Raw genomic sequence first — 23325 nt, 5'->3', positions numbered from 1 at the left:
AAAAAAATATTATTTTAAAACATACCGTAACACTGTCTTTAATTCTATTCCATGCAAGTGGATTATGTTGAGTTCTAAGCTCTTGGTACTTTTATAAACCTAAAAAACTGTCTTCCTTAACTGCAGAATTATGTAAAAAAGGAAAGAAATTAGTATAGGGTCATATGTATACAGAAATAGTTCCTAATTACATAGGAACATATTTATTTGATTTACAAATTATCTATGCTCTGTTTTCTCCTTCTGTAGGAGAAACATAAGAAAAATCCATCCCTGACTATTTGAATTTTAAAACACTGCTCTTGAGTACTTTCCCTTCACAGTTAAAATCTGAATTCCTTAACCTGGCCTTCAAATCCTTGCATAACACATTCTTTCTGTTCAGCCCACTTCTCCAACAGCATCTCTCATCACTCTTCCCCCAGCTACTAGGCTCCTACTGTTCTTTCTACTTTTGCAACACATGGAGATCATTTCTACCTTGGGGCCATTTGCTCTACCTAAAATGTTCTTGCACTGAATGTTTACCTTGCTACTTTCTTTTTGATGTTCATGTCAGATTATAAGTCACCTGCTCAGGGAGGCCTGTCTTGAACATTCAGTTTAAATAGCTCTCCAGTTACTGACTACCACATAACTCTGCTTATTTCAATTATAAAATTTATTTTTGCTTAACATTTTCTTATTTGTTTACTGTCAGTCTACTCCTAATAGAAACTAACTAAACAGGAACAGAGACACACAAATCAATGGTACAGATCAAGAAAATAAGGAGGAGATAAAGGAAGCATTTCAAAACAGGAAGAAAAAAAAAGGACTCCTTAGGCTAGGTGCAGTGGTTCACCCCTATAATCCCAGCACTTTGGGAGTCCCGAGGCAGGCAGATCACTTGAGGCCAGGAGTTTGAGACCAGCCTGGACAACATAGTGAAATGCTGTCTCTACTAAAAGTACAAAAAATTAGCTAGGTGAAGGCCTAATTTCAGCTACTCAGGAAGCTGAGGCATGAGAATCACTTGAACTCAGAAGGCAGAAGTTGCAGTGAGCTGAGATGACACCACTGTACTCCAGCCTGGGCAACAGAGACAGACTCTGTCTCAAAAAACAAAAAAGGACTCAACAACAAAATGTATTGGGACAACTGCGTATTAGGCTGTAGGGAGGGAGGTTAAATCCCTTAAATAAACTTTAGCTATACTTTTTTGAAGTACATGTGCATATGCACCCCCACCCTCACTTAAACAATGAGTACCAGAAGAGTCATGAGAGAAAATTTTACAAAAATTTCAGTGTCATTCTAAGTATGATATAAAACCCTGAAGTCACAAACAGACTGATAAATTCTACAACATTCACATTAAAGAAAACACTCACGGAAAAGTCAAAACGCCCAAAATTTGGACACAAAATTCAAATTGAGAAAAGTGAACTATAATACAAGAGAGACAAAGGGCTTTTCCTTAATAAATAGAAGCTTAAAATGTAAAAACAAACCATAAGAAAAACATCAATATATATCAACAGAAAGGAGGCAAAGGTTATATTTGGTTGGCAGAAAAGGAAATTCAAATAGCCCTTAAATATATAAAGAGAAGCTCTGCCTCATTTATAATAAGCAAAATGCAAATTAAAACAACTATGTTTCAACTATTAGCAAAAATAAAAAATTCTGATAATATCCTGTGTGTTGGTGAAATTTTGAAGAAAGGCAACCTATAGAGTGTTGGTAAGAAAGTGACAAATTTAAGTTCTTTGTAGGGAAACCTGGCAATAGCTATAGATTAGGTTTATGCATACTCACTGACCTAGTGGTTTGGCTTCCAGTTATTTCTCCTAAACAAGTATGCACAATATGTTTTTTTTTTCTTCAGCATTACTTACAATAACCAAAACTGTCCACCAAATGAAACTGGTATACTCATTTAGCATTATACAGTAAGTCCTCACTTAACTTTATAGACAGCTTCTTAGAAACTGTGACTTTAAGCAAAACAAGGTAGTACGATGCAGATTTTTAAAAAGAATAAAGGAAATCTACATGCATGAATATGAAACAATCTAAAAAACAGATCTATAAACAAAACAAATAACAAAAGCAAGGTGTACACATATGTCTACACAATGTGCTACCGGTTGTATAAAAAAAAATGGAATGTGTACACATATATGCTTTTATGTGTATAGAAGATATTTAGAAGTTCAAAAAGGAAGCTGGTTATAATGGCTTTAAATAAAATCTAGGTTAGAAAAAATAAATATGTAATCATAGATTCATCAAAACAAGGTTGCCAGCTCTAAGAGCAAGTCTAAGGATGAAAAATGTGTGAGTAAAACCATAATTTGGCACTATAATAACGTAAAAGACTAATTTTGAAAAACTGGGCTTCTTAAATTACCAACATTCAATATCTCTGCTCTTGCTTTTTCTTTTGCATAGAAAGTTCTTTCTGAACCCTAATTCTCATCTTTAAGAACTCAGCTCAAAAGTCAATTCCAAAGAGACATCGTCCCTGACCACTCTAATTAATATCTTCATTATTTACCTTCTTTCACATTACTGTTTTATTCCCTTCACAGTAATCATCACAGTGTGTAATGTACTGGGTTTGTATCTTGGTTATCATCTGCCTTTCCTACTGCAATGTAAGCTTCATGAAGGAAAGTTATTTGTCTTGTTTACTGATACACAACTCCAATATCCAACACAATGCCTGGCACAAAGTAAATGCTCAATAAATATTTGCTGAGTGAATAATTACTAACACAAATGACATATGGATAATTTATACTTAGTAAACTAAACTAACAGTGATTAAAGGCAATCAAATATAAAATCATGAGGCCAGGCGTGGTGGCTCACGCCTGTAATCCCAGCCCTTTGGGAGGCCAAGGCAGGCAGATCATCTGAGGTCAGGAGTTCAAGACCAGCCTGGCCAACATGGTGAAACACTGTCTCTACTAAAAATACAAAAATTAGCCAGGCATGATGGTGGGTACCTGTAGTCCCAGCTACTCAGGAGGCTGAGGCAGGAGAATCACCTGAACCTGGGAGACGGAGATTGCAGTGAGCCGAGATCGTACCACTGCACTACAGCCTGGGCAACAGAGAGCAAGACACACCCTCTCTCTCTCTCTTCTCTCTCTCTATATATGTGTGTGTATGAGTGTGTGTGTGTATATATCTCATGAAGAAGAAAAAAGTGCCACCTCAACCTACCACTGTCAAAACCAATTATGTTTGTGAATTTCTCTTTATAGATTTTTCTATATATTTTATTTCTAGATTTTCTTATAGGATTAATCTCAAGCTGAAAATGTATATGCTTCAAGAAGTACAAGTTTTACTATTAGTCTAGACTGAAAAAGTTTTTCCTAAAAAAAAACAAAAAAACATAATTTACCAAAATAGTTCCCATGAGAGACTAAGAATTAGAACCAATTATCATAGAAAAAAATTATCATCAAAAAGATATTCTCCTACAATAAAACAAGAGGCCTAGATGGTTTCACAAGTGAATATTAACAAACTTTAAAGGAATAAATAAACTAAGCAACAGACGCAAAGGACAGAAAAAGAAAAAGAAAAGCATAAACATTCTTTTAGCAAAGCAAGTACCAAACTGATACTGAAACAAAAAACTAAAAGACAATTTGCATCTAGAAATCTCAATATAAAAATCCCATGTAAAATATTAGAATCCAGCAGCCCATTAAAATAACAATAAACCATGACTGTGATCAGATTTGGTTTATTTCAAGGAGCAAGGGAAGTTGAATATTAGCAAATCTAATTATAGAATAATTCCTCATGATCAGGGCAAAAGTGAAAAATCATCATGATCATTTCCATTGATGCTAAAAAGACTTTAATAAAATTCAACAAACATTCTTGCTAGAAACCCATAAAATAATAAAAGGTTGGAAGACAGCTACAACCATTCATTTACATCTTGTCTATGGCTACTTTTATACTGCAACAGTAGAGGTGAGTAGCTGCAACACAGACTGGACACAAAGCCATGAATATTTATTATCTAGTCCTTCATAGTATGTTTGACAACCCTTACAGTACTAGAGCTTTCTCATTAAAATGAGGAAAGCACAAAAATGTTAATCATCAATCACTGATATTTTGGAGAGATCATACAATGCAATTAGACAAGATTATGAACACTAGCTTTTGCAACTAACTTTCTCCATTTCTGTGAATGAATCACTGATTTCCCTCTTGAGGCTGTCCTTTCTCCCTTAAGCAATGACAGTACTAATTTACCCATTTCTATCTTAACCAAAATGACATTTTAGGTGCCCAACTTTTCTTATTAAAGCAAAGTGGAGACATACATTGTGTCTCAATAGAGGATACTGAAATTATCAGTGTTTTCAACTTAATTGTTCTTTTTAAAATACCAAAAGCATAATGAAAAAATCAGGGGGTCCTATTGGTTCTACATAAGGCTTATAAATACAATTAACAGCATATCCAACATTTGAATGTGATATATACCACTCTTGTACAATATACAGAAAAATAAATCTCACTGTTCTCAACATACCCTTCCTGAAGAGATAATTCTTGGTTTTCTTCTTCAGGGCCACTGCTATCACTCTGTAGCTCAGGTTCATTCTCATCTTTTCCTGGCAGAGTCTCCCAGCTTTCATCACTTGAGGATTGATCTTTTTCTGTACCAGAAAATCGATGAGGCAAAGAAGCAGACCATTCCCCATCACTGCATTCAGAACTGTAAATCAGAAGAGAAATAAACTATCATTATGTGTTCAGTTATTTTTATCATTTGGGGTGTTAACTAGATGATACGGTTTGGATCTGTGTTCCCACCAAATCTCACGTTGAACTATAATCTGAAATGTTGGAGATGGGGCCTGGTGGGAGGTTACTGGATCATGGGGGTGGATCCTTCATGAAGAGTTTAGCGTTATCCCCTTGGTACTGTTCTTGCAATAGTGACTGAGTTTTCACCAGATCTGGTTGTTTAAAAGTGTGTGGCACCTCCCCCCTCACTCTTTCTTGCACCTGCTCCTGCCAAGTGAGAAGTCTTGTTCCCCCTCTGCCTTCCACCATGATTGGAAGATTCCTGAGGCCCCCCTAGAAGCAGAAGCCACTATGCTTCCTGTACAGCCTGCTGAACTGTGAGCCAATTAAACCTCTTTTCTTTATAAATTACCCAGTCTCAGGTGTTTGTTTATAGCAATGCACGGATGAACTAACACACCAGACATCACAGTATAGAGTGGACTGCTGATGCCACACATGCTTCGTTAGGTGTTAATTCAATCTTTAGACTATTAAACAAATAAATGCATGCAGCAGAGTATGACTCTTTGAAAAGAATATGGCACATGGCAAGTTATGGAACATATCACTTTACTTTTTCTTTCACTACATCCATGGTACCTAGATAGGGGCTTGTCATATTTTAGACATATTTCTAAATAAACTTTTAAGTACAATTTGGTAATCTTAAATGCTACCTGGAATAAATGTAAGTAGACTTACTGCATATCTAATATGACTATAACAACTTTCAAATTATATAGTGACAACTAATGACATATTTTCTATGAATAAATTTCTACTATTACCATGTAATAAAAAGTTAACTGTCTTTTTTCTTCCTTTTTCCCAAAGAACTTTTAAAGAAGTGACATTCAAATGCATAAAAAGCAGTACTGGCAAACCTTTACTGTCCTTAGGTAGGACCGTGAATACGAAGTAAGTTTCAGTTCAGGCCGGGCATGGTGGCTCATGCCTATAATCCCAGCACTTTGGGAGGCTGAGGTGGGCGGATCACCTGAGGTCGGGAGTTCGAGAGCAGCCTGACCAACATAGAGAAACCCCGTCTCTACTAAAAATACAAAATTAGCCGGGCGTGGTGGTGCACGCCTGTAATCCCAGCTACTCGGGAGGCTGAGGCAGAAGAACCACTTGAACTCGGGAGGTGGAGGTTGCGATAAGCCAAGATTGCGTCATCGTACTCCAGCCTGGGCAATAGAAGTGAAACTCCCTCTCAAAAAAAAAAAAAAAGCACAGAAAATTACTTTTTTACATTTAGCTTTAGTCAACTTGGTTACATTTAACTACTCTTAGTTTTTAAAGAATTAGTCATCTTATAACTACCAAAGGCTAAAATATTACTTATTAGTGTTGAAAGTAAGTCTTAAATGCCCCCTCCAACCATATCAACCATTCTGGTTAAGAATCTCCTCAAAGATTTCTCTATGTTCACTTGACTTGGAAAATCAAAAATAACAATTTTAGTTTAAATTTTTGAAAGGAAGTGATAATTGGTAGGAAAATTATATTTTAAAATGATGATTATTATGTCATTAATATGCAGTTAGTGATTTCTTTTATTAACAGATGCACTCAAAAGATCAAGATGCTATTAACAAACAGTAGCACTAATCTAAGCTCTGAGAAGTTTAATAGAAGCAAAAATATAAAATCAATTGCCAATTTCCAGTAAACAATGGATGGCAGGGCACTAACATCCCAGAAAAGGAAAGCTATAAAACCTAGGCATAGCAACTAAAAGGTGTTCTTTCAGCTGGGTCTAAGCCGAAGTTCCTTGTATTCTGTACAATTTTCTGTGGCCCAAAGAATAATCTAATATAAACAATTTCTAGACTTATGTAAGTGTAAAAATCCAACACAGAAATTTGTTTTAAAGGAGCTTATTCAGCTAAGTTTCCTTGACTAAGAACCTTATAAAATTCAAAGCTAAATTACCAACTCCTATTGTAATATGTCTTTAACAATTAGGGCATGATTTCTACATAAATTTGTGGCAATTACTAACATATATAAAAGAGAAGCTCATTTAAAAAAAAATAAATTTCACTCAGAATATGATCCTGTCCAGAGGTAACGTAAAAAAGCCCTCACTTTTCCATATTAATCAAATAACTCATGGAGTATCTCTAAACTTCAATACAAGAGGAAAGTCTATGATCAATAATCAACAAGCCTATTGGATTGGCAAAATTATGGATTTTTTGGGAAAGTTATGGATTGGCAAACTACTACAGGCTTGGGTTCAAACCTGGCTCTGCTGTCTGTTTTTTAATGGTCTGTGAGCTAAAAATGGGTTTCACATGTTTATCTTTAATTCTGCCTCTTAGTCACCAAAGCCTAAAATATTTACCATCTGCTCCTTTAAGAAAAAGTTTGCAGACCCCAGGCCTATATCATTATTACTCATGATACCTAACCCTCAATGCTAAGGAGACAACTTTTAAATGTATATCCCCAGTCAGCCCCAACCACCACACTAAGCTTTTCCTATCACTAACTACCCTCTAAGCATTTTAAGATTTTTCACCTTCCTTGTCAAAAATTCTATTATGAAATTCATCTGTCAGATGAATCCCTCTCTTGATTTGTTATCTTTTAATGTTATCACCATGCTCTCATTCTGCAAACACTTATTTTTTGACTCTTCACAAACTGCCCACATTCAAATCCTTTCTTACTTTCCATTCTTTCTCTGCACAATGGCTCTTATAGTCTAGCTCCTTTTTCTCCGTTTCTCCTAAAATGTAAAACCCTGGTTCAAATGCTTTTCTCCAAATTAGACCTATATACTCAATTATTAATTGGTGTTCCTAAATTTAATTCCACTCCCTCAAAATGCATTCCGAATACTACCATCACTTCAATTTATATATCAAACAGTACGTTTATAGTATTACTCCAAAAAACCTTCAACAGCTCTTTTTCCCTAATGCTACAGCTTTAGTTTCACAAACAAGCCATTTGCCTATCATTCTCACAATTTTTGTGGCAGTTGCACATTTACCTTCTGTCTTAAGGTATGATAGTTGAGAATACAGGTCCTGAAGTCAGTTTGCCTGGATTTGAATCCACTACTTATTAGCTATGAAAACCTCTCTATGCCTTTATAGTCTCACATATCAGGTGAATAAAACAACAGTATTTAATAGTTCACTGGGTTCATGTAAAGGGTATATGAATTAATATATATAAAACATTTTAACAATGCCTGATAAATAATGAGCCACCAATAACTGTTAGCAAATCTTTTTTTAACATTTTTTTTTTTTAACTCAAATACATTTAGTTAGGATAAGCAATAGCCATTAAGTCCTGGATTTGATGTGCTACCTATATTTTACTTTCCATTAACATGAATACATAATGATTAAAATTAAAAACATTGTCTGTGTACCACTTAATATATTTCACCCACTTTGGAAATAGTGGCCTATAGAATAAAAAGTTAAATGTCTTTGAACAGCACTTATAATTTACTGCTATCTGATCCCAGTACTTTCTTGCATCCAACTCATGAATGCTCTATTTCAAACAGTGTCCTCAAAGTGTGAACTTTCACTACAACCATTCCTCTTGCCATCAGGAACATCTTTACAATCACTTCACCTTTTCCCCACTTCTAGGCCCAGATCAGACTCTATTTCTTTCAAGACCTTCCTGTATAAAATCGCTTATCTTGTTTTTCAATTATTTCATGAACTAGACTTCTTGTTTACTCAGTGCAGCTCACTACAACACAGCTGCTTCTTTAACATTGCAATTATTTTTCATAATAGTGCAGAGAAATCAAAGGAAATGGGTACTGAGAAAAGACAAACGGATGTGGAAATTAGGAGGTCACCACGGACATTAAAGAATATAGGGCCGGGTACGGTAGCTCACGCCTGTAATCTCAGCACTTTGGGAGGCTGAGGCAGGCAGATCACCTGAGGTTGGGAGTTTGAGACCACCCTAAGCAACATGGAGAAACCTGGTCTCTACTAAAAATACAAAATTAGCTGGGCGTGGTGGCGGGCGCCTGTAATCCCAGCTACTCAGGAGGTTGAGGTAGGAGAATCGCTTGAACCTGGGAGGTGGAGGTTGCAGAGAGCTGAGATGGTGCCATTGCACTCCAGCCTTGGCAACCAGAGCAAGACTTTGTAAAATAAATAAATAAATAAATAAATAAATAAATAAATAAATAAATACAAAAGAAAGAAAGAAAGAGAAATAAAATTAGCCAGGCATGGTGGTGCACACATATAGTCCCAGCTACTCAGGAGGCTGAGGCAGCAGTGAGCTGAGAGTGCACTGGTGCACTCCAGCCTAGGTGACAAAGCGAGACTCTACCTCAATAAAAAAGAATATAGAAATAATATTAGGAATTGGATTTCAAGGCAGTAAGAAGAGTAGATAGTGACAGAATAGAGGCATTAGGTATGGAAAACTTTTTCTTAAAACTCAGCGGTGAAAAAGAAAACACAAACAGGCAAATAACAGAGAGCAAGAAAAAGTAAAGGTTTTCTTCAAGATAGAGAAAAACTCAAGGTTGAGAGATAGAGGGAAGCAACCTATGAGTAAGGACAATTAGATGAAGTATCAGAAATTACTATAGGCACAGAATGAGAGGGGCTACCTCTCTTCATTGAAGAGGAAATTAAAAATACAAATAAATACTACTATCCCCTAATATGGAGAAGAGGAAAATAAGAAAATTCACATTTATACATTTTTAACTTCTATAGGAAAACAAGAAACGAAGTTAACCACTAGGAGTACATGGAAGGAAAAACAAAAAGGGAAAAGATTTAAAAATCACTTTTTCACGCCTGCAATCCCAGCACTTTGGGAAGCCGAGGCGGGCGGATCACGAGGTCAGGAGATCGAGACCATCCTGGCTAACACAGTGAAACCCCGTCTCTATTAAAAATACAAAAAATTAGCCAGGCGAGGTGGCGGGCGCCTATAGTCCCAGCTACTCGGGAGGCTGAGGCAGGAGAATGGCATGAACCCAGGAGACGGAGTTTGCAGTGAGCCGAGATCGCGCCACTGCACTCCAGCCTGTGTGACAGAGTGAGACTCCGACTCAAATTAAAAAAAAAAAAAGAAAAAGAAAAAACATCACTTTTTAAGAAGTAAGCAACAGAACAAACAGGACACAAAAATGATCATGGAATAGTGAAGATCCATTCGTTCTAGATTTTAAAAGCGGGTGAGTGACACATTAAAAAGTTCTCCAAGTAAAAACTAAATTAAGTACTACTTTGATCTTCATATGATCCTTCACTGGTACTGACCCCTTTTAGCACTTAAGAGTTGTATTTAAAATGCAGATGACTATAATTTACTCAAATGTCACACTGTATACACTCAATTGTGAGCTAAAAAAACTTCATATACAGAATGAAATTATAGACAAAATTTATGTACAAATCCTAGGCAGAAATAAGCTATGGAAACATAAAACCAACCAAAAGCAATCTCTCATTCCATAATTCCCCAAGGTACTTGTTAGTTTGTTCTTCCTGGCATTTATCATAGCCATAAGAAACTCAACTATAGGAGCCTAGGAAAAAGTGAAATTTTAAATATTTTGTTATCTGACATAATCTAAACATTTTGGAACTTTTACCACTATTAACACTGAACTGTAATGTCATACAGTGATACAAATGGATTATGTCCAAATATATGTCTGCTTAATTTTATTAATAAGGCCAAGATGGCTATGATTTTTGAATTGTGCCTGCCTTTTGTCACTTTCTGGTCTTTTTCCTTAATATCAGGATATTGTAATCCCATGAACTCCCTAGCATATCTGCAGAACAAACACATTTACACCTGATGTGCTCCTTCCAAACTTCTATGAACTTGAAAACAAGATAAAAAGGTTTGCTAAAATGTCAGCGCATGTGCTTTAAGATCTGTGCCTTAGCTGCATATAGATGTTTTATTTATTGTGGGTAGTACCAAGTTCTCAGAGAAACTCTTTCTTTGTGGCTTTCAGGTAATCTACACAGAAGAGGAAAGGTACTTAATTCAGCCTCACAATATAAATATGTATATTTTGTCTTCTTCATAAAGCTAGTGAACGTTATGGGAACAGGGACCATTACGATTTGCATTAACAGGGCACCTGGAACAAAGTCTGGCACTTAAGAAGATTTCAACAAATCTTTTAATGTATCATATCGAAGTCAACTAAATGGCTAATAATCATTTTATTTCCCAATAACTTCAACAAAATAAGTTGTCCCAACATTGTATCTTAAGTAAGGTTTTTTTAATTTTAAGCAAAGTTAAGTCCTAAGAACACAAAAATTCTGCAAGAAACCCCAAGTGCTATAAGGAATGGTCAGTAGATGGCATGCCTCTCTTCAAAGCAGTTAGGCCCAAGGTTAAGATGTGCTAGTATTGCTGAAAGGTTTTTTTTAAACTCAAGATCTTGTCCTCAAACAGCTACTAAACTTCTCAGGGTATACTTCAAAAGAGCAGGGTACTAACCTTAGCTCTTTGGTCTAATTCTAAGTCTGGTAATTATATGCTGCCTATTGAAATTCCCCTTGGAGTCCTAATTTAATAAGGTGGGGCTCAGTTCCTGTCAAACAACTCAGAGCAATGCTACTGGCTGCAATGCTTATCCCATAGAGTGTAACATTTCAGATGTGATTAAGTGATCATTTAGAATTTTTCAGGGAAGAAGGCAATCATGAATTCATTAAAATACTTTTCTACTTATAAAGAATATATATTCCATATTTTTTAAAAAGTAGCCAAAGTTCCTATATCTGAAAAATGCTGGTCAGGTGCAGCGGCTCACGCCTGTAATCCTAACACTCTGGGAGGCTGAGGCAGGTGGATCACTTGAGGTCAGGGGTTCAAGACCAGCCTGACCAACATGGTGAAACCACATCTCTACTAAAAATACAAAAATTAGTTGGGCATGATGGCATGCCTGTGGTCCCAGTTACTCAGGAGGCTGAGGCAGAAGAATTGCTTGAACCTAGGAGGCGGAGGTTGCAGTGAGCTGAGATCACACCACTGCACTCCGGCCTGGGCAACAGAGAGAAACTCTGTCTCAAAATAAATAAATAAATAATAAAAAAATTAAAATGCCACAATGAACTTTAGTTATATTCTTGATGAGTTCTACTTTGGCTATTATAAGCATGACAAAAAAACTTTTCAAGTATATCAACTTTTTAAGCTTTACAAAGAAAACTCAAAGTTCACAGACTCAAATTAAGCAGCAGTTCTTATACTTTCCATCCAAAACCTGAGAAGACTAGTATCACCATTTCTCCAATCTATTAATATAAGAAATAGGCAGGATGACAATGAAACATCAGGGAGATGAACAAGGGCAAAATGAAACTAAATAGGAGTGTACAGCTATTAAATTCCAACCTTTAGCTGGCACCGTATTAAAAAGGCACCCTGGCAACTATAATCCTTTGCAGGGAATTAGGGTAGAGGAACAGGAAACATCAGCATAGAAATGGAGTTTCTGTACAGAAATAGAACAGTCTGTACAGAAAACTGTCTGTACAGACAGTTTGAGATCCTAAAACATATCTTAAGGCTATGGATAAAAATACAAGTACAGTCCTAGGCAGAACCATTATCCTTTAGAATTTATTCTGATTCTTTAAAACAAAACAAAACAAAAAACTTTTAAGTGTTTTCAGCATTTCAGTGTGTCTTAAAGAATGATCCTCAAGTAGTTCCATCATTTTGGCATACCCTAACCACGGGCTCTGTAGTTAATATATTACTAGCAATTTAAAAGGACAAAGTTTCTATTAACTGTAAATGTCTTTTTCCCATCTACACATTGTGCTTGTAAAAAAAAATATATATATATGTGATATATATATATATACACACACCATGGTTCAGAATATTGACATCATTTAAGAAAAAAAATTAAAAATAAATAAGAACAAATAACTAAGAAAATACCTTATAACTATCTAAAGTCCAGGGTCCTTTCAGGCAAAGAATACACTTCTACCACTGACCACCCCCAAAACAAAGAAAATCAGTTTAAAATCCAGGAGCCAGGAAGACTACCCTTTCTCTAGGGGTTGGCCAACAACATAACAATTTCATCAACTTCATCATAAGACATTATAACCGACTACAAAAAGCAAGCAGAAGAGAGGTATTTATTTTGCCCAAAATGACAAAGGTACAGCCAAATTAAATGATTCTCCTTAAAGAAGAAAAAGTGTAACTGGGGGAAAAAAATACAAGTACCTTACACTTTCAAAAAAATAAATTATCAAAGACTGTAAGTTTTGTCTTTTTTAAAAAAAATAGTAACCTAGAGGTATAATATTAGAGACTTACAATCTAATTCAAAATCTTAGGGCTGAATGTGTTTTGGAATTTTTATATATATTTCCCAGATTTAGAAACACTACTTAACAATCCCCAGCGTGGTCCAGGCCAGCACACAGTAATCAAACATAATCATGTTTCTGCAGTAAAATATACAAATATTTGAAAAAATACCCTCATTTCAATTCAGATCCAGATCTGCTTATCCAGGAAGTTAACATCAGGTCAGGCTTTGTGTCCAATTTCTGTTTTTAGAAGTGTGGATACTGAATAAAAGACTGTGGGCTTGAACTGAAAAAATCTTTACCCTTAGCTTAAAAACAATATATCATACAAAAATTACTTACTAACCCTTAAAGTTTACAAACTTTGAAAGAGTAGCAGAAATTACATTTTAAATATTTTTTATAATAAATTACACATTCTGTATTATAGTAACTTAATTCATATGTCCAAAGAAAACCAAATGAATTGTTTTATGACACGAATTAAAATGCCTTCATATTCAAAATGGTATATTTCTTCCTTTATAGTACTTTCTAGCTAAAAAAACCACACAATTATTTCTACTAGCTAATAAAATCTTGCAATTGCACTGTAATTGAGCACTGTCAGGGGTGCAACTAGCTTACAAGGACTCATGAAAATCTGGACACTGAGGTAATGGAAATTCAACAACTGAACAAAGAAATTCTCCATTTTTTTCTTGTTTCTATTGTCTTATGGTTTGGAAAAAAAAGATACAGGTTTGTAAGAGCAATCAGAATGTTTATTATAAGTTTTATGTTCTCTTGAAAATAGCAAAGAATAATGGTGAACAGTCTCTGGAATACCTAATCAGGCACTCAAAGCCCAGCTCTACCATTCAGTTGCTCTGTGACCTTAGGAAGTTATTTAACGCTCTGTGCCTCAGTTTCCTTATTTACAAATGAGGGAAGTAATGGAACCTACCACACAGAGTTGTTAATGAGAACTGAATGCTAAGAAAAAAATAAGTAAAAAATAAACTTAGCAATAGGAAGACCACAAGAAGAATAGATAAAGAGGGAAACAGGTGATATTAGTAACTACTGGCAATGTTAATAAAGTATTACCAACCAATAATTTGTGACATTAATCACTTTTTAAACCAAGACTGGCTTAATGTAGGTTTTCAAAAAATACAATAAATGTTTATCTTACATTTTATTAATTGAAATACCATGAACTAACTAGCATCTCTATCCCTTTATAATAATTAATAATCATTATCTGAACTTCTTTCTGTAAACTACTAAAATCTCAAAAACATTTTTTTGTGAAAAATTCTAATGAGTAGTTTGCATGTATGGTTAGCATTCAGTAAATAAGAATATCTGGTAAGTCAAAATGTCTAATTGCTTGATCTTATCCAATAACCCAACCATCAAACAGGGTTCTAGAAAGAAACCACTTTATTTACTACACAATCTGAAAAAGTACTGGATGTGACCTTACCTGTCTTCATCTTTGTCATAGAGTTGGTAATAATCTCCACAGCCATTCCAAAAGGTGTTATCCACTTCTTGCCTTCCTGCTGTGGCTCCACTTTCTGGTGTTATTTGGTTATTTTCTGTTTCCCTTTGTGTAATAACTCTCGAGTATGGTGGATCCAAGAACATACAGTCATGCTCTCCATCATATTCTTCACATTTTATTAACAGGTCATCTGAGCCACTTTCCTCAACTTCCAAAGCCTCCCTCCATCTTTGAACACTTCTTTGTTTCGCCTCATGCCTATTAAAACCTGTTTCTTGGTCTACCTGGCTTGAACTTATCAGTTTTCTAACTTTTGGCCTCACTACCTGTTCAGGAGAACTTCCATGGTTCTTTTCCCTATCATTGGTATTTTGTTCACTACAAATATGCCCTGGACCGTAGGCTGCATCTTCAGCTGAATTTTCTGTCTGTCTTTCCTGGCTAGCATTGTTTTGTTGTTTCTTTCTAACCATTTCATCTTGAGAAGACCTCGGAATTTCCTGGCCATTCTGATGGACAAACTCAGTATCACCAGCAGAACTTTTCGCTAACGGTACAGAATCTAACTCTTCAAACGCATCTCTTACTTCACAGTTAAATGAGGGAACTGGTGGTGAAAGATTAGAGTGTGCCTCTGCCTCTCTGTTTTCCAACTCAAATATTGTATTGCCTAATGACTCCTGATATCTGCTACCTTCCACGACTTCTGCAGAAAGTTGAAGACGGTCATTATCTTCTCCATGTTTGCCATCTGGATCATAAGAGTCTGTATGAACCAAAGCAATTCCATTTTGGACACTTGAAGCATTACAAGCTCCTGGAGTATACTCTCCCTCAGAGTGATTATGAAGATTTGTACTGCTTCCTAAGGTATCCCTGCCTTCCTCACTATGATGTACTGCAGCAAAGGACTGACTGCTCTCAGTGGTTTGATTCAATGCTGAACCACAAGTGGGAATTTCTGTTTCACTTTTTTCAAATATAGGTTCGCTGGGCAAAGAAGAATCAACTTGATCCAAAGGACTGGAACCTTCATAGAAAACAAAAGAAAACATATTTTGAAGGATTAATTTAGATAAAATTTTATGTAATAACTATCACTTAAGTGGAAATCATACCAATTATTGCCTACTTGAATATATGAGTAAATTTATTTACCAAGCACTTCTATGCTCCTTAACTTAACCGGGGATATAGACTGGTTACTCTATGAGTTCATTTATGTCAATGTATAGCCTTTCACTATCATCTCCCTCACATGTCTTTGGCGGTTTTCTATCTAAATCCTAATATCTAATGCATTCTGCAAGACATAAAGGAGAAGCTCTTGAGAGGTTATACAATGGGAAGCCTCTTGTAAGTGGAGTCTAGGGTAACCAATCTGCCCTCCCAGTGATTTCCAAACTCACCTTCTTTATTACATGCAGGCAAAAACAAAAAAAAAACAAAAAAAACAAAAAAACAAAAAAGCCTTCAAAAGTACTTATGACAGATACAATAACTATAGTTACAGATCTAAGAGAAATTAGACCCTATTGTGTTTTGTTGGCAATTCACAAAATTATATCTCAGTATCTAGACATATTAGATTATAAATTCGATTGTTGAATACATTTATAATAAGTTAACTTTAGATATGTTATAGTTATGACTGAAAATAACAGATCAATATGTTGATTCTTGTAATAGTTCAACTGTGAGAATTCTCAAACATGAGTAAAATCATATCTATAAATTACTTTAAGCATAACTATCTAGCATCACCACTAACAATAAAAAATGAAGACATTAGAGATTTGTTGGAATAAAAATTCATGAATTGTAAAATAACTGAAGTTTGGCTATGACATATTGTATGAAGGGTTTTTTTATTTTTTTTTTGAGACAGAGTCTCGCTCTGTCACGCAGGCTGGAGTGCAGTGGCGCGATCTCGGCTCACTGCAAGCTCCGCCACCCAGGTTCATGCAATTCTCCTGCCTCAGCCTCCTGAGTAGCTGGGAACGAAGGGTTCTTTAATGGGATGACCTTAGTCAGTAATTCAGGTTCTTACATATGACAGCAAAAATAATCTAGAAATGTCAAGTTTGCTTAGAACAAGAGGAAGAAGACAAATCCAGTCCAAAAATGTGCAATTATGGTACATGGGATAGCTGCAAAATACTTTTTCAAAACCACCAAATCACTAAGAAATTTTAATTGAATAAGCCTTCCTTGTCCTTTGGATTTTGTATGATGAGAAAATAAACAAGTCAAGTTAAATTTAGAGATAAAATTAAAAGAAGAAAAGTTGGCCAGGTACAATGGTCCATGCCTCTAATTCCAGCACTTCAGGAGGCTGAGCTGGATGGACCACTTGAGGTCAGGAGTTCGAGACCAGCCTGGGCAACATGGCAAAACCCCATCTTTACCAAAAAATACAAAAATTACTCAGGTGAGGAGGCGCATGCCTGTAGTCCCAGCTACTTGGAAGGCTGAGGCAGGAGAATCACTTGAACCCAGGAGGCAGAGGTTGCAGGGAGCCGAGATCATGCCACTGCATGCCAGCCTGGCTGACAAAGCAAACCTCCATCTAAAAAAGTAAAAAAATAAAATAAAAAAAAGGAAGGCCAGCACGGTGACTCAAACCTGTAATCCCTGCACTTTGGGAAGCCAAGGCAGGTGGATCACTTGAGAGGTCAGGAGTTTGAGATCACCCTGGCCAACGTGGTGAAACCCTGTCTCTACTAAAAATACTAAAATTAGCTCGGTGTGGTGACAAACACCTGTAATCCCAGCTACTAGGGAGGCTGAGGCACAAGAATCGCTTGAACCTGGGAGACGGAGGTTGCAGTAAGCCAAGATCGCAACACTGCACTCCATCCTGTGCAACAGAACGTGACTCCATCTCAAAAAAAAAAAAAAAAAGAAGAAGAAGAAGAAGAAAAGTTATTTAAATATCATATGCAGGGAAAAAATATCTCTACTTGATCCACGTTTTTAAAAATTTCAAAACATTTCTTTTTGATGCAAAGATGATTTCCTTCGGCTGGAGGTTATGACATTGTAATCACTACTATGACAGCGTAGTTATATTTTAATGATTGGCTATATTCTATTTTCTTCTATGTTTAAATATATACACCATTAGTATTAAATTCAATAATAATTTCAAAATAGAATTTCTTGATAGGAAATGTGCTGCATTTGCACTCACAGACATGCATAATACCCACCCAAAAACTTAATTATAAGATCAATTCCTATATAACTATTAATAACCTTTAAATAATTATATGTTACACACCTGAGGAATTTTCCTTTGGAACATCATCTAGTTCCAACACTTCATAGTCATCACCAGCCCGACCTAAGCTTCTTTCATGCCTGGTCATACATGGTTTAAAACTGACATAAGCATGTCTTCTTCCATATCTCCTGCCTGTAATTGTCTGATATCCTCCTGCTGGTTTGGGCCAGGCAGCCTTACCAGATTCTTGGTCCATTGCTGAAAAAAAAGTTAAAAAATTAAAACAGGAACAGCAATGAGCTTTATTCTGGCAACCTGTCGGGGAAAACTACTTCAGTTTATATTTTATTACTTATCAAATCATATGCTTCTGAACATGAAGTGTACCTCACTAGTATTATAAAACATTATTCTTCACTCACTAGAAAATTAAACATGAAGTACTATATAATAAGAGTTAGTGGCCTCTTTCCTTCAAAAAATATGCTTTAAAATTTGGTTCAAGATATTTCAGATTTTTATGATGAAACCTACCAAAAAAATATTTTCCATATGCCAAATTATTATACTGCCAAAGCTCTTTATGGACTGGAGATCTTCCAAATTAAGTACCTTATATATTAATATAAGTGCTCAATACATATTTGATGAGTCAATTACTAGCATATGATATGATGGTTACAATTACTTTAAGAATGAAAACATTTATGTCAAAGATAACAAGTAACCTCTTTAAATGGTATCCGTACCATGAAGAATCAACCAGACCACAATAAATATGTCCCAAAGATTAACGTCAGATAAAACTATGCAAAAGAAAACAGCAATGAGCCAGGTCAAACACACACTACCCTGCCTTCAAAACTACCAATGAATGGTATATGTTACGGTAAGAAAAGCCATCAGCATTTAAATGACTTGACTATTAAGTTTTGATGACTGAGGGGTATATAGCAGTAAACAGCAGCAACTTTCACTAAGTAGTACATTATTACTCACACATGCATATTAAGTGTAAGTTTGTTTAGTCAATTATGTATTACACGTACTACGCAGCAACTAAACAAAATATTTTCTCACAGCATATGGTACAGTCAATAAATACAACGGTTGCTGGGCGTGGTGGCTCATGCCTGTAATCCCTGAGGCGGAGGTGGCAGTGAGCCAAGATTGCACCACTGCACTCCAGCTTGGGTGACAGTTTGAGACTGCGTCTCAAAAAAAATGAATAAATGAATGAATGAATGAAACAGTTACATAATTTTTTAGTTGCATTAAAATAAGAAATATGGCCGGGCGCGGTGGCTCAAGCCTGTAATCCCAGCACTTTGGGAGGCCGAGACGGGCGGATCACGAGGTCAGGAGATCGAGACCATCCTGGCTAACCCGGTGAAACCCCGTAAACCCGGTGAAACCCCGTCTCTACTAAAAAAAAATACAAAAAACTAGCCGGGCGAGGTGGCGGGCGCCTGTAGTCCCAGCTACTCGGGAGGCTGAGGCAGGAGAATGGTCTAAACCCGGGAGGCGGAGCTTGCAGTGAGCTGAGATCCGGCCACTGCACCCCAGCCTGGGCGACAGAGCAAGACTCTGTCTCAAAAAAAAAATAAATAAATAAAATAAAATAAGAAATATAATCACTTCCAAGAAGGAAACAGAAACAACATGTATTTATAATATACACACATATCAAGTATAATAATATCAAGTGTTACACTTACTTAACCCCATCAGTAATCTTGAGGTGGATACTGTATTCTATTTTAAAAATTGAAAAATTAAAATTAAGTGTTGGATAACTTGTCTAATAATCTAACAGTATGACTCCAGAACCAATGCCCTTAACAATTTTACCAAAAGAATAGTCTCCAAATTGGAAAGCATAAAGCTTTCCAAGCTAAATGGGTACGGAAAGAAAATATCAGAATTTCTAATTAGAAACTAAGCTTTACAAATATTCAATATATGGATCAAAACCAGGCTTTAGTAAGATAATATGTCAGATGATCACATGTCACTTACTGGTACTCAAGGTACCCAGAGGAAGAAACAAGAAGTGCTCAATGTAGAAGAACTGACTTTCCTTACCTGCTGGCTCCTTTTCAGTGTACTGTGACATATATGGCAGTGTCTGTATGACTAGTTCAGTAGAATTACAGATGTGATTTAGTTTTTATTCACACTATGGATAAGCCACAGGAGATTCCTACAAAGAAACAATGAATTGAACACAACAGATTAATAATAAAAGCAAAAAAACAGCAAAAATGATACTTCCGCCCCTCCTAGGGAAGCCTTATAATAAAACTTAGAAAAATACAATGTGATGTAGCCAGGCACGGTGGCAAATGCCTGTAATCCACCTTAGATTACAGCACTTTAGCAGGCCAAGGTGGGCAAATCAGTTTGAGCTCAGGAATTAGAGACCAACCTGGCCAACATGGTTAAAGCCTGTCTCTGCAAGAAATACAAAAATTAGCCAGGCGTGGTGGTGCATAACTGAGGTGGGAGGATTGCTTGAGCCCAGGAGGTAGAGGCTGCAGTGAGCCGAGATCACGTCACTGCACTCCAGGTCTGGGTGACAGAGTGAGATCCCATCCCAAAAATAAATAAATAAAAACAAGCAAAATGCAACATGATTTGACAAGCCAATCAAAAACCCTTAGAAATACCAAAATGGCTATCTGAAATACAGATTTACATCTGCTCTTGACAAAACTCAACTAAGTATATATCATCCCTAAGACTGTCAGTGACAACAACACATACATAATTTATAAGTAAACAAAAATATTAAAAGTACTGACTCACGTACTTTTTATTAAATTTACAATAATTTAAATAATAAAAAAGTTTAAACAATAAACTTTTACAATATTAGAAGTACTGACTACCAAACTATTTGGGAGTCTACTACACTGTGCTATCATTGCTTCTCTGTCAAGCAGTAAAGTTCCTTTAGCCCTGGAATTGCTAAAAGGTAACTGTAAGAATACAAACTTCATTTTTTTTAAATGTGTAATGGTTTATAACAATTAATAATGTGTGTAAATAATGATGTATTTAATCTTTGCAATAGTCAATTGATCAGATAATTTAATCCCAAATAACCTATTTTCAATCAGGAAAAACTATAATTTATCATGGAACAAATACAAAAAGAACTTCTGTTTTGAAATTAATGCATTTATTTACTATTTGAAAAGTACTACTTGAGAAGTTGCAACCTGTGGTTTTTTTGAAAGTTTGGTTAAGTTTTTTATTTAAACACCTTAATCATTTAAACACTTGAGCTATTGCTAATTGCTCATCATTAATGCAAATTTATTAGACAATAGCTCTGCAAATGAGTTTAATTGTATATGTTACCTCTCTAATCACAGACAGATATATATTAACATATGTAAGAGTACACACCCACATTCACCCATATAAATTACAAATTCAGTAACAAGTTATGATCCTTTAAAGTATCTGAATCAAAAGATGCTGTTAGCAACAGCTGAAGAGAAAAGGAATATAAAAAAATAATAATCTTAACATACTGGCAAAAACAAAGGTGCGAATTAACAATATTTTGTTTGTTTGTTTGTTTGTTTTTTGTTTTTGAGACCGAGTCTCGCTCTGTTGCCCAGGCTGGAGTGCAGTAGCTTGATCTTGGCTCACTGCAACCTCCGCCTCCCGGGTTCAAGTGATTCTCCTGCCTCAGCCTCCCGGTAGCTGGGACTACAGGCGCGCGCCACCATGACCGGTTAATTTTTGTATTTTTAGTAGAGACAGGGTTTCACCATATTGGCCAGACTGGTCTCAAACTCCTGACCATGTGATCCACCCTCCTTGGCCTCCCAAAGTGCTGGGATTACAGGCATGAGCCACAGTGCCTGGCCGAAATGTGGGTTTTATTCTGAGATGGAAAACCATCGAAGTTCTGAGCACAGAAGAGACATTTGACTTCTGTTTTAAGAAGAGCGCTCTGGCTACTGTGTTGAATAGCATGAAGGGGAATGAGGTCAAAAGCAGGGAGCACTGTTAGAAAGCTATCAAAATAATACTGGCAAGAGATCACAGTGGTTTGGACCAGGGTTAAAACAAAGGGGGTAAGAAATGACAAGATTCTGGACATACTGTAAAAATAGAATCAACAAAATTTACTAATATAGGATATGAATGAAGGTCAAGGTTGACTCCAGGTTTTAAAGGCTGGGCAATGGGAAACATGGAGTTAATTTCAACTAATGTAGGAAAAACTGTGTAAGAGGCTGATTTGAAGAAAATATATTCAGTTCAGTTTTGGATGAATTAAGTTTGAGATATCAATTAGACATTCAAGAGGAAATGTTAAATAGGAGTCTGGAGTTGATTGAAAAATTATGAGCTGTTAGTATAATTTGGGAGTTGTCAGTGCATAGATTATACTAAAACACGTATGAACTTGGATGAGATCTCTAGGTGTACACGGAGAAGTAAAGTTAAGCCCTGAGACAATCAAATATGAAGAGCCCAGGGAAAAAGAAGCAGACTGGGTATCCCTTTTCTTAAACGCTTGGAACCAGGAGTGTTTAGGATTTGGGATTTTTTCAAATCTTCGAATATTTGCATATACATAATAAGATATCTTGGGGATGACATCCAAGTCTAAACACAAAATTCACTTGTTTCCTACACATCTTACACACAGTCTGAAAGTAATTTTATACAATACTTTTAATAATTGTGTGCGTGAAACCAAGTTTCTGTTAAGTACTGATGTGTGGAATCTTACACTTATGGTATCATATTGGCAGTAAAAGTGTTTCAGATTTTGGGGCCAGGTGCAGTTGCTCATGCCTGTAATCCCAGCACTTGGGAAGGCCAAGGCAAGCAATCACCTGAGGTCAGTGAGACTACGTCTCAAAAAAAAAGCTTCAGATTTTGGAGCATTTTTTAAATGTTAAATTTTTAAATTGGGGATGCTTAACCTATACCAGAAAAAAATAACAGAGAGGCCAGTGAGAGAAAAGTTAAGTCCTGAAGTGTGAACACCAAGTGAAGAAAGTGTTTCAGGCAGAACTGACTGTGCCAGAAGTTAAAGTATGATGAAGGCCTATCACTGACCACTTAGCAACATGGAGGACAATGGTGAATGGCGGCACCTTTGGTAGCATGGTTGGTGCAAATACGTGATAGGAATGCTGCTAAAGAGAGGAAAGGCATTGGGAAGAATGCAGAAATCATGGAAATCATCCTGTTTCTTAAACTTTTCTTTAATGTGATTCCACTTTTTTTCTTACTCTTTTCCGAGCCGTCTAACATCCTGATCTAAATTTAGTCTACCTGTTTTCAAGGGCTATTACTCAGCTACTTCTGTGGAAATCTTTTGATTGTACTACCTGTTCAGGTAAGTCCCCTACTTTGAATTCCATGTTTTTATCATTTTTTTTCCTTTACTGGAAGATGCTCAAATAACGGTTTCAACAACTATATGTTGG

At 36.0% G+C, this 23325-nt stretch overlaps 1 protein-coding gene across 1 annotated transcript in view; it reads right to left on the bottom strand.

Annotated features, from left to right (window-relative positions):
• Positions 1-23325, bottom strand: part of PJA2 (praja ring finger ubiquitin ligase 2) — a 74262-nt gene that overhangs the window by 27038 nt on the left and 23899 nt on the right. Inside the window, exons 2-5 of the mRNA XM_050793055.1 lie at positions 19946-20063; positions 17918-18118; positions 14614-15664; positions 4556-4741 (exon numbers count right to left, since the gene is read on the bottom strand). Coding sequence (XP_050649012.1) covers positions 4556-4741; positions 14614-15664; positions 17918-18118; positions 19946-19976 — 1469 coding nt within the window. The 5' untranslated portion in view covers positions 19977-20063. The remainder of the gene's footprint in view (positions 1-4555; positions 4742-14613; positions 15665-17917; positions 18119-19945; positions 20064-23325) is intronic.

This window comes from Macaca thibetana, chromosome 6 (assembly GCF_024542745.1).
Source record: "Macaca thibetana thibetana isolate TM-01 chromosome 6, ASM2454274v1, whole genome shotgun sequence".
Taxonomy (NCBI): Eukaryota; Metazoa; Chordata; class Mammalia; order Primates; family Cercopithecidae; genus Macaca; species Macaca thibetana.
Note: the sequence above shows the minus strand (reverse complement) of the source record. Positions and strands in the feature narration are given on the sequence as shown.